The sequence below is a fragment of the Centruroides vittatus genome, unplaced genomic scaffold, assembly GCF_030686945.1.
Source record: "Centruroides vittatus isolate TY-2023 unplaced genomic scaffold, ASM3068694v2 contig_1620, whole genome shotgun sequence".
NCBI classification, from domain to species: Eukaryota; Metazoa; Arthropoda; class Arachnida; order Scorpiones; family Buthidae; genus Centruroides; species Centruroides vittatus.
In genome coordinates this window covers 143,125-156,137 of record NW_027120986.1, presented here as the reverse complement: position 1 = coordinate 156,137, position 13,013 = coordinate 143,125, and the positions used below count along the sequence as shown (strand labels likewise).

The following is a 13,013-nucleotide window of genomic DNA, read 5'->3' as shown; positions in this document are numbered from 1 at the left end:
AATTTTAAATATTTAGATAAGTTTTTTAAAAGAATATTTTTTTGTACTATTATCAAATTTTATTATTATTCTACCTATGAATTTTATGATGGCTATGGTTATTTTCTATTATGTGGCATTTAGGAAATGATTGAAATTTTTTAATTGGTTTATTTTTCAAATGCAATAATTCTTTTTGACTAGTATGAAATTTTTCAGATGTTTTATGATTTATTATTCTAGCCAGTCATAATTGGGTTTTCTCTACAGATTTTAAAAATTATTATTGTATAATTCAAGATAAAAATGATGATAAAATAACTTATTTTTGGGAAAAATTAATAAAGATTTAAATATTTTGAAAGTCATCATTTTAAATATAATCTTTGAAAAATTTGAAGCAATGAAAAACATTGAACATTAAAAACTTTTAATAATCACAAGTTATTTGATTCAGAATTATATTTGTCTTTATTGTGAAAACTTACGTTACATAACATACTACTGTGGTAAAGGGCCTAAAACCACAAATAAAAAAAACATACTACTGTGAGGGAGACTAGCTAATCAGTTAATCAAAAACAAAAAATATTGATATGGTGAATCATAAAAATATTCATATCTTAAAAATTTTATTTCATCATTTACAAATATATGCAGCAGATTCATTTCATACGACTTGTAATTTTCAATTTTATTTTTCTAGGAACATCTAATTAAAAACGAGAAATTTGTTTATGTATAATGGCACTGCTTATATATTAACAGATGCAATATTTATACATTTAAAATCTAAAAACAAATCATGTAAAATTATATAAAAATTTGTATTGATAAAATAAATATAAAAAATATTTATTATTTTAATATTTTATGCATTACATGCTTTGTATACATATATTAACAATTATTATCTAACAGAAAATAAAATTTAAAGAATTTTAAATTAAACATATTGTAATTATAAAATAAAAATTCACTCAAATTAATGTTTTAATCATTTAAGTTAAACTTTTATTAAACTGTATTCTAAAAAATATTGTGAAAAAAAATGTAAATTTTAACTCAAACATTTGTTTTTATAAATTTATAAGTACAGTAGAGCATCGATTATCTGACTTAATTGGGGACTGGGGTTGGTCGGATAACCGAAAAAGTATGAAAAAATACATTATTAGTATAGTGTATTAGGCCTGGTTTAAATACTAGCCTCCCTTTCATGGTCGAGCCAGTGCTGCCAGCTAAAACATGCAAAAATTTAACAAAAATAATAATAAAGTAGCCAAGACATAACCAAATATTTTAGCGCCACATGACTAGCAGACATTTGAATTTGTCGACTAGAACGCAGTTGGTTAACCGATAAGTCGGATAATCGATGCTCTACTGTATATTTAATAAATTGTAAAATTTGATTTCTATATTATTATTTTTTTTTTTTTTTTTTTTTTTTTTTTTTTTACAGAACTTCCTCATCCTCCGGCAAATGTAAAAGTTGACTTATTAAATACCCTTCCAAAAACTGTTAATATTAGTTGGTCAAATGGTTTTGACGGGAATAGTCCAATTACAAATTACATTGTACAGAAGCGTACAGTTCCTTCTTCAGGTAAATAGAATTTTATTGAAATCAATTACAGTTATATAGAATTTAATTAAATTATTCCAGTTAATTAATAGTAATAGTCTGTATAATGTAAATACGATGATAAAACTGAATGGTGCTGTATATTTATGTTTTTCATAGTTATATTTAGTCAACTTATACTGTAGATTCTACAGTGTTAATTAACTCATGCAAATATAATGCTAATCATATTAAATTTATTCAATAACTTCTAGTAAATTTAATAGTTATTATTTTCTTTTTAATTTAGATGGTTATGTAGAATCATTAATTCCATGGGTAACTGCTAAAACAAATATTTCTGGTACTCAAAGATATGCTATTTTAAGCAATCTGAAACCTGCATCTAGTTACCAGTTTCGTATGAGTGCTGTCAATGGAGTAGGAGAGGGTAATCCTAGCAAAGAAACAGAAGTGATAACATTGCCTCCTGAACGTTAGTATAATATAATTAACAAAATATCTTTTATTTTACAATTAAGATTTTTTGTTTAAAAAGTTTTTTTCAACTTTTTATCTTCTATACTATAAAAATCCATAGTTGTTGCTGGATATATTAATAATGTATGTAATATATACATGGGATGATCAAAAAATAACTTCATAAGGTTTACAGTTTAAAAACTAAAACACTGTTGAATGTAAATTTCAATGTTGCCAATACGAGAAATGGCTCTGATTAGTAGCATTGAATAGTTAAAATGACACAAGTGAAGGACAGTTGTGATGTAGCATTTTCAAATGATGACAGATTTAGAAAAGTGCCTTCATGAAGAAATCTGAACAGTTATTCAATTTTTGGGGATCTAAAGATTCCATTTCTAAAATTATTGTCATCTCATTGTCAAGGTATATGAGAACAGTGTCATGTTTTAATTAAGGTATCTCAGAATGGTGTTGGACTATATACAACAAACCAGACTGTGGATTTGCTGCAGACATTTCAATAGGAAGTCTTTCTTCATCTCCCATACAGCCTAGCCTGACCTCTTTTGAATTTCACTTTCTCACAAATTCATTAGCATATTTCACATTTTTACATATTCATCAGAATTTTTTTGAAGACAGGATAAACTCATTACAAGTTACAATAAATGATTAACAGTTTGATTAATAAAAGAATTTTAGAATTAATTCCTGTATTAAATCCATTTTCTTGTTGATTTTGATATAATTGAAATTGATTGACTACTGTATATTTTATTGTAACATAATGGATTTTATTGTAAACTGTTGAAAATGATCCTAAAACATTTTAAATACGCTTTCTTTATGCCCTTTGAAACCAAAATTATCAATTTTCAATATTAATAAGAAAAAAAAGTATATTGTGCTTTTTTAATTGATAATGTAATCTTCAAAGATATTTATTGATTTTTGGCATGTTTTAATTTTACATTAATATAAGAACAAGAAATGTATAGTTAGTTTAGATTATCAAATATATTAACAGAAAACAAAAGCTCTTGTTCTGACATTTATTTGCAAAATAAGTTATAACCTTGTTTAAAATTTAAGACTTTTATTTCGATTTTTGAATTTAGCAAATTGGAATTACAATTTTTAAAATTTATTTTAAATGTATTCATAAATTAAGAAAAACAAAAATTTTAATAAAATGTACATTAATATAAAAAATATTTTTATTTAGCACCCAGTGGACCACCACAAGGTGTTGTTGGAGGAGCAAGATCATCAACATCTGTAATGTTGCAGTGGCAGGTAATTAATTTGTAATAATTTGAAATGGAATTTTAGTTGTTTTGAATTCAAAATGTACAATATTTTAAATATGAACTTTATATTTATATAATACAATTTTCAGTTGAAATATGTTAAATTTAAAGATAGTGGCAGTGATCAATTCTTTTTGAAATATTTTTTGTTTATAAGAAGTTTTCAAAAAAGGCTGTCAAGGGCTCTTCATAATTTACAGAAGTTATGAAATTTTATTAAAAAATAATTTTTATATTATTAATTATTATAAAAAGACATAACACTTATTTTTAGAGTGTAGAAGTAAGTTTTTAAAGAAATTTGTAAATGCCAGTAATGAGTAAAATTTTCATTAAGTTTGATCCCATTCAAGGTACGTTACATGACCTTTCTGTCTCCCCATCCCTTAACCTTTTTAATTACTAAAATTTAATGGCATATTCCCATATACAGACATATTCCAGCCAAGTTTCAGTTTTAATTTTTGGGCTCATTTAATGTCAAAACATTAAAAAATGCATAAGGTCAAAATTTGACTGATCACCATACTTCTCTGTTATATTACATAATAACCAGGAAAGTAAATTGTCTTAAAACAGTTAAAAACAGTAAAACGTATGAAGTATTTCAAAATAGTTAGGATTTTTTCTAGATTATCTGTATTGTAGAATGAAGCATTCAGTGGAATATGTTGATATGAATTTGAAATGGTCTGTGAACAATGAATCTTTTTCTGGACGTAGTAAACAAATGCATCAGAAAAAGATTCATGAGTATTCATAGAATTTTTTTAAAATTCTACTGTATATTAGAACAATCCTTAAGTTTCATCAAACACTTTAGTAAATTTTTTATGTATTCTAAAAGTATTGAAAATGAAAAAATTGCATAAAAATACTTAATAAGTAAACAATGTTAGTGATATGTTTAACTTCATAGAGAAAAGTAAATTACTAATAAAATAATAAACTTTATTCTATTTTTAAAAAATTTAAATAGTCTCAATATTTTTAATTAGCACTTTAATATTTTATAGATCAACTAGCAGGTAAGCCCAGCATTGCCCAAGCACAAAAAATAAGTACAAACATTAAGATATTAGATTATTTCATTCTTCTAACCCTTCTATCATATTATATTATATTATAGTATTTGATTTATATAACTACAAATGTTATCTTACATAAGGGTTTATCATACTAAGTGACCAATCTAGCACATTTTAAAAATTCTTTAAATTGTGTACAAAAGAGGAATAAAATTTTTTAGATGTGTTAGATTGGTTGCTTGGTGTGATAAATCCTTATGTAAGATAACCTTTGTAGTTATATAAATCAAATACTATGATATAACAAATATATTAAAATGAAAACTGTAAAAACAGTTTGGTTATTTTAACTTACCATTGTCATGTTTATCACAATAATCAAATAGTAGCAATTGCACAATTTCATTTGTCAAGTCGACACCAATTGAAAATACTTTTCATGACAATATTTTTTTTCTAATATTAGCACTAACAAACTGTTTCAGTCACAGTTGAATATCAAATGGTAATCTGCCAATGAATAAAATTTCATGAAAAGTGGACCAAATATTTAAACTCGGCACTCTCAAAAACCACTTAAATCGTATTTTGTGCATGCTGGTAATCTCCTATTATATTATGTAATGTTCCTATTCAAATGTCACCATACCGGTGGGTTTGATAGGAAGAAGGAACTGCTGAAGATGGAAGTTGAAGTTAATTCAACCAAAAGTAGTAGAAGTCGTCCTCCTCGGAGAGAGGATGGTCAACAACTACTACTTAATACTGGTCTACTATTATTATTTGAAAACTGATCCAAGTTGCTAACTTTGATGTCTGAAAGACTTCATGTAAAATTTGTTTAAATAAAAAAAATCTTGTAAAAATGAGAGAATAATTGCTTTTATGTGATCCCATAAAAAAACTGGTGAAACAGGTTGAAAAAGTAAAGCTCAGCAAAAACATCTAAGTAAAGAAAAGTTTTGAAAGTTGCAGTTTGGGGCAATGGATATAAACCCATTATGAGTTACTGAGAGGAGGTGAAATCAGGGTTTCCGGGTTTTGTGATAGTTAAGTATATCTTTGTAAATATTGTGTTTATAGAAAAATTATTAAAAGTTGGTTTGTTTTATTTGGCTACAGCAACATGACACATGAGTGATCTGACAAGGAGGATGCATCCCAGAAAGACTTTCATGTAAAGCTGCCCCAATTTAAGTGTTACTAATGCAAAGAAAACCCAGAAAACTCTACATGGCCAACGGCCTAGGTGTGCATAGTGAAAAAACAAACAGACATCCTCATTTATATATATAGATTTAATTTTAAACTTTCAAGACTAAAAACATATTTTTATTATTTTGTTTGCTTTATTAACTTTTGCATTTTTGAATATTAAAGTTGAAATTTCAAATATACCATATACTGTACATAACATAGAATTTACATTAAAAGTTTTAATCTAATTAGCTTACTAATATATCTATAAGTTCAGAACAGGAAAATTAAAAATTTAGTCAAAAAGCAATATGATGATAACTTTCACATTCTATTTTAGATATTATAAGAATTTTAGTTAGCTTCATACAAACAAATCTACTTCAAATAGAAAATATGAAGGAGGTTTGAATAACACCTTTTATTTTTGTAAGCAAAAGTTTTAATGCATATGGAAAATACAGAATATAAGAAATGAAATATGTGGATTAGGCTACTTCTCGACATAGGAACTATTCAGATTTAAGCACTTGTCCCAGTGGTATACCTGATTGAAGTTACCTGTGTTGTAGAATGCTGGTTTCTGGCCATACAACCATCTGTGAACAGCCAATTTAACCTCCTCGTCAGAATGGAACCTCTCTCAGAATGGAATTTCTTCAAAGGTTCAAACAGGAGACAGCAATTTTTCTGACAGCATCTTCAAATGAATGCAGCAGTTGCTTTGAATCTTTTGATCAACAGCAGTGACTGTTTGAGGCAAAGCTGCACTTACCGGACGACCTGACCTGTGCTCATCAATCACACATTGACGACCATTTTCAAACATTTAGCTCCATCAATGGACGTTTTAATAGTCCATGCAATCATCACCATACATCTTCTGCATTTCCACATGAATTTGTTCATATTTCTTGCCCCTGCCCATAGAAAAAGAAAAACATTTTGCTGTTCTTGGAGTGTGGATGATGATAGCATGCACACCATTTTCTTTCCATTTGTCAGAAATGTTTGACAGGTGACACAAATGTTCCTATTGTGCAGTAGTGTTGCCAGAAATTCAAACTTCATTTACTATATTCACGTTTTTATGTACACATTAAAAACATTTGTTTAAAAAAACAAAAGGCGTTACTTATTGAAACATCCTCATATATGAATTTTCATAGTTTTAACAAAACTTTTTCATAAATTATAAGAGGCAATTTGAAAAATCTGCAGTAAATTTAATCTTTCTTATGCAGCATTACAAAACTGTCTTACTAGAATATAGGACAATAAATAATAAAATTAGAATTTAAAGCATTTAGCATTTACTTAAGGTGTTGACTTACAATTCACAATTCTGTATTTATTTATTTTCAGTTATATTGTTATCTTAACTATTATTAAGCTGTTATTATTATCTTAACTTTTATATTATAATTATCTTAAGAGTTTAAAATTAAAATTTTAAACTCTTACTTTTTAGCCTCCTTCAGAAGAAGATCGAAATGGAGATCTTAAAGGATATACAATCAGGTATAAATTAGCTGGTTATAGTGCAAGTCCCTGGGTTTATAATAATGTCAGCAATGAAGCACAACACAGTCTTATGCTTCAAGATCTTATTGTTTGGCAAAATTATGAGATTCAAGTTGCAGCATATAATGAAAAAGGAATTGGAGTTTTTAGTGATAGCATATATATAAGGACTCGGCAAGGGATTCCACAAGCTGCTCCAACTGAAGTAAGAGCAGATGCATTGAACTCTACGGCAGTTAAAGTAAGATGGAAGCCACCTGATCCTCAATTAGTTAATGGCATTAATCTAGGTTATAAAGTTCAATGTTGGTTTAATGATCTCCATAACAATAGTCATCCATCAAGAACAGAATTAGTTGCACCCAGTCCAACTGATCCTTGGGCCGAACAACAAATTATTCTTTCAAATTTAGAAAAGTTTACAACATATAGCATTACTGTCTTATGTTTTACAAGTCCAGGAGATGGTCCACGTAGTGATCCTGTTAGTGTTACAACAGCTCAAGATGTACCTGATGTTGTATCAAATATTAAATTTGAAAATATATTAGATACATCTGCCAAAGTATTATGGAGCCCACCTGTAAATATTAATGGAATTTTGAAAGGCTATACTTTAAAATATCATGTAAAAGATATGCCTGAAACTACTGTTGTGAAAAATTTAACAGCTGAAATTACTTCTGTTGTAGTTGATAATCTAAGACCAGTTACTGCCTATACATTTATAATATTTGCTTGGACTATTATAGGACCAGGTCCTTCTCGTACTGCTGTAATTCAATCTGGAATTCCTCCAGGTTAGTTTATATAATTACATATAAAAATTATTTTTAAATTTAGCTGTAATTTAGATTTAATATTTTTCTTGTGACTTTCATGTTATTTGTTAAAATTTGACAATTGCACAAGTGGTCTAATTTAATTATTTCTTTCAAATTACTTAATTTAAAAATAAACATTGTTTTTTCTGTAGAAGAAAAAGTATCAATTTAATTTGAATGAAATTCACTAATTTTATTTAAATTGAATGTTTAAATTAAGATTAAATTTCAATTTAGGTGATAATGTAAAATATTATTATTATTTATATTTAGTATAATGATTATCTGTTCAATAAAAATTTTATTAATATATTATATTTGTAGTTCTTCCATCTCCTCCTAGTAAACTTGCAGTATCAAATATTGGAGCATTTTCTGTTGTTTTACAATTTACGCCTGGATTTGATGGCAATTCTTCAATTATTAAATGGAATGTAGAAGCACAGTTGAGACGAAATGAAACTTGGTTTAAAATTTATGAAGTTTCAGATCCTGATGCTACAACCCTTACTGTATATAATTTAATTCCATTTACTGAATATTGTCTTCGCCTTTATGCTACTAATGTTGTTGGAAACAGTGAACCAAGTGAACCCTCAAAATTTTTCCAAACTATTCAAGCACCACCCTCTCATCCTCCATATAATGTTACTCTTCGAGCTGTAAATGCTAATGCTATTCGTGTAAGATGGACTGTAAGTATACCTTTTTAATAATTCTATTAAGAATTTATTTTGAGCAATTTTTTAGTTAAGTGACAGCATGTTATGACTGATTTTATTGGTTTCGATTTAAATTCTGCAATTATTTATTGAATGTTTTTATAATTAATACAGTTAATTGATACAGTATCTCCAATCATTAGACCAGTGTTATAGAGATCTTTATTAATATATTAATGAGATGTTCAGGTGATCATAAACAGTTGATGTTATACACAAATACAGTATATCTCGGCAGATAAGACAATAGTTGAATCATAAAAAATGACCCCCAAAATCCAGGGTCATCTTATAAGACAGATACAAAAAAAATTAGATTGAAATTTATATAAATTAAAACCATTATAAAAAAATGGACAAACTGTAATTATTTACTAGTAGAGAGTAGGGTATATTCACAAAATAGACTAGCCCATACGACATTTTTGTAAATAGTCAAAGTCATTACCTGTATGCCGAATCAGTGCAAATGTTTGCAACAATCACAAGGCAGTGCTGCCAGATGCCAGAAAATAAAATTTGTTTATTCAAAAAATTACAAATAGGACATAATTCTGTATATGCTATACAGTATTATTATTCAGATGATGATCACTGATCTAAACTAAATTCATAGGCTGTTGATAGTTTGGGAGTCCTCTTATAGGACAGATATATGCTAAAACTATAAAACTTCGACGAAAATTTATATCTTGTCTTATCTGTAGGTTGTCTTATATAATACTGATTTTTTGGAAAGCTAAGGGAATGAATGTATTTTGACAAGTTTTCATCATCATCATCATCATCATCACCATCATCATCATTATTATTAGTAGTAGTAGTAGTAGGTGTAATTTATTGGTAAACACACTCACTCATACACACACATTTTGGGTTTAAATTTTACTTACTAAATGATGATTTTGGAGTGAGAGACATCATAGTCATTGGCTTCTTCCAGATATTTCTCAAGAAATAAAATCAATTATTAACAAAAACAAGAATAAAATAAGAAAATTAGATTAGATTTATATTATCAATAAAAAAGATTTAAACAGATAAGGCTTTAGTAAATTAATTTTTAAATGGGTCAATGTTGTTAGTTGTGAGAATACAAAAGCATTCTTTATAAGTTTTTAAATTTTATGGGTTTTTTTTCATTTCTTTTGATATGTTACTTATTTGATTTTAGTGTTATATTGTTTACCAAACAGATGAGTTTGCCATATTGTCTTCTTTGCCAATTTTTATTTTGGTGGTATGAAATTATTAGTTTTCTTTATATTAAATTTTTTCTTGTTTTCTGATTAAAACAGAAATGAAGAAAAGCATTGTAGGTAAATCCCAATTTCTTATAAAATCAATGTAAAAAACTGAGATGTTTGATATAACTTGTTTTGATATTTATTGTTTGCTGTAGGTATAAGTGAGAGACTGATTTATGAAAACCATTAAATTTTGAAATAGTTGAACTTTAATTTCAGTCTTTTGAAGTTAAAGTTTTATTTTTTCAAAGTGTTTTGTTTTTTGTGTGTGTGAACCTTAGTAGTGCAAGAGTAATTCAAGTCACTTTTTCCTGAGTGTTACTGGTTGTTGATAATCTAATGTCATGAAAGATATCTTTCAATTGAAGAGTTGAAGGAGAACATTACGTATAACATTAGTTCTCTTTTCTGTCGCAGTAAACGTATACATTAAGTAAAATCATTCTTTGTGAGTTTCCTATAGTGAGACTGACCACGTCAGGAAGTGACTTGGATCACTCTTGCACTGAAGTCCACATACAGTATATCAATTTAAATAAAATTATATTAAAAACAAAACAAAAAATTTTTGTAGCCTTTACAACAAGTTGAGTGGTATGGAATACCTAGAGGATACAATATTTCTTATCGTATATATCCTGATACATCTGAAAACTACGAATCAATTATTTTAGAAGATCATAATGCAAATAGTTATGTATTAAAGAATTTAGAAGAATTCACAACATATGAAGTATTTGTTCAAGCTTATAATGATGTGGGATATAGCATGCCAAGTCCAAAAGCACAAGAAAGTACAAGAGAATCAGGTAATGAAAAAGTTTGAATCATAATTTTGTTTGAATATGTGAATATATACAGGGTGCGGCGCCAAAATCTGGACAAATTACGCATTGTTTTCAAACATATTTCTTATTGAAAAAACGAAAAGGTTTACAAATTTTTTTAAATCACATTGTTTGCAATGTCATACAGAATACATTTATTCAATATAGCCCCCTCCTGCTTGAATGACAGCCTCTATTCTCGGTCTGAATCGTGTGCATGCGCGCTTTAATGTCTCACGGTCAATATTGGTGAATGCCGCATCAATAGCGGCTCTCAACGATGTGATGTTTGCATGTCTGGTCTTGTTTGTGACTCTTTCAACTAGCTCCATACGTAGAAGTCCAGAGGATTTAAATCTGGGCTGCTGGGAGGCCAGAATTCTTTTGACCAAAACATGTCGACGTTATCCGACAACCAATTTTGCACCAAATGACTTGTGTGGGCAGGCGCACCATCCTGCTGGAAAACATACGGCTTTCCAGATGACACAGTTTCCATCCATGGCTTCACTACATTTGACAGAGCATGCAAATAAACATCTTTTGTGACATTTTCCCCTTCGTTAAAGAAATACGGTGGCATGACATCACCCTCACTGGACACAACACCTAGCATATGAACATTTGCCGGAAATTTCGTTTTTGCAATAACGGGGACATCTTCTGGGTCGTGGGCAAGCCATCGGTCATTTCTTCGATTGATTTTCGCATCAACAGTAAAAATTTTCTCGTCAGAAAAAAATCTGAGTCGTCCGGCAGCATTGTTTTTTAAGGAACACAAAAGCAGGTTACAGCGTTCAACTCGCTTTGTCCTGGCAACTTCAGAAAGCATCTGTCTCACTTTAATTGTGTAAGACTTGTAGCGGAGGTCCTCCTCAACGATTCTACGCATAGTTTTCTCGCTCACACCAACAACCGATGACAATTTTCGGATCGACTGACCTGGATCCTCAAAAATCAGCTCCTGAGCCCGTTGAATGATTTCAGGGGTTCTGACAATGCGCTCCTTCGAGTGAATTTTCCTTGCCGGTGTTGCAAAACCTTCATTTGACTTCTCCGACTGATTGTATTTTGCAACGACATCATAAACAGTCAATCTCGGGTATCCGAAGAATCGAATAATTTCTGTCGCCGAGTGCCCAGCGCGAATACTTTCGATAATCGCGGCTCTTCGGTTATACTCAGCACTTTGTTTCAACATGGCGACTGTTTTGCGGTTAAAATGGTTTAATGCACATGTCAAGCTATTTGAACGCCAAACACGACATCTACCGGTGGTACAGAATGGCGGGAATTTGAAATTGAATTTTGTCCGGATTTTGGTGCTGCACCCTGTATATAATTGTTATTTATTCTATAATATATTTTCATTGAGGTTTAAGATGATGACATGTATTAATAATTCATACACTGTATAAAAACATTAAAGTGTCTATTGTTGAGAATGATAACTGAGAGGAAATTTTTTTTAAAGAATGTGCAGAGATATTTATTTACTTTAGATAAAGGAAATTAACATTCTTATTTTCATTTATAAAAGTAACATTTCTCTTTGTTTTAATTAATTAGGTTGTTTTATAAATGCTCTTCAGATTTTTAAAAATATATATTTTTCATTATAAAGTAAAAATTTAATTAGATATAAACAAATTTAATGCGTTTTTTAATAGAAAATATATTTTGTCAGTTTAAAAATAGCATGGAAATTGTCTGAGTGAAAATTTTTAGAATAAATACAATGAATGTTTTTATTAGAAAACACAAACAGCTATTATTGCAATCTTTTCTGATAATTTTTTATTATGTAAGACAAATTTGTGAGAGTAGTCAAGGGGTCGATTAATAGTGTTTTAAAACCTCTTGTTTGATTTTGGGATGGTTAGGCCCACTCAATTGTCACTGGATGGCCTTTATTAGCAGGTTGACTTGAGATCAGAAGATCTTAAGTCTGATTCTTTTTTCTGACACCAGTTAAGAAATAATGTGTCTTAACTCACAATTCTAGACATCTGAAGATTGACATCTAATATCTAATTAGAGAGGGCTAAACAAGCGGTGGAGTCGGTGGGGATGTTGACAGAGATCTGATTTCTGAATGGCTGGTTAACAAATATCAAAAGTTTAATGAATCAAAATAAAGCGATGGTTACACTAAACCTACAGCACTAAGTCTATATACAACCACAATCAGTATCTTCCTCTGATAATACATGTAAGATATGAACTATAACAAATATCTAAATACTTAAATGCTAATTGACCGAAAGAGAGAGTTTACAATGCTCTGAGAGATAGTACCGAT

The 13,013-nt window shown here is 28.8% G+C and overlaps 1 protein-coding gene across 1 annotated transcript in view; it reads left to right on the top strand.

Moving 5' to 3' along the window:
- Window positions 1-13,013, top strand: part of sdk (sidekick cell adhesion molecule) — a 75,038-nt gene that overhangs the window by 35,651 nt on the left and 26,374 nt on the right. Inside the window, exons 11-16 of the mRNA XM_067262856.1 lie at window positions 1,445-1,588; window positions 1,857-2,042; window positions 3,258-3,328; window positions 7,039-7,891; window positions 8,240-8,610; window positions 10,459-10,693. Of these exons, the coding sequence (XP_067118957.1) occupies window positions 1,445-1,588; window positions 1,857-2,042; window positions 3,258-3,328; window positions 7,039-7,891; window positions 8,240-8,610; window positions 10,459-10,693 (1,860 nt within the window). The remainder of the gene's footprint in view (window positions 1-1,444; window positions 1,589-1,856; window positions 2,043-3,257; window positions 3,329-7,038; window positions 7,892-8,239; window positions 8,611-10,458; window positions 10,694-13,013) is intronic.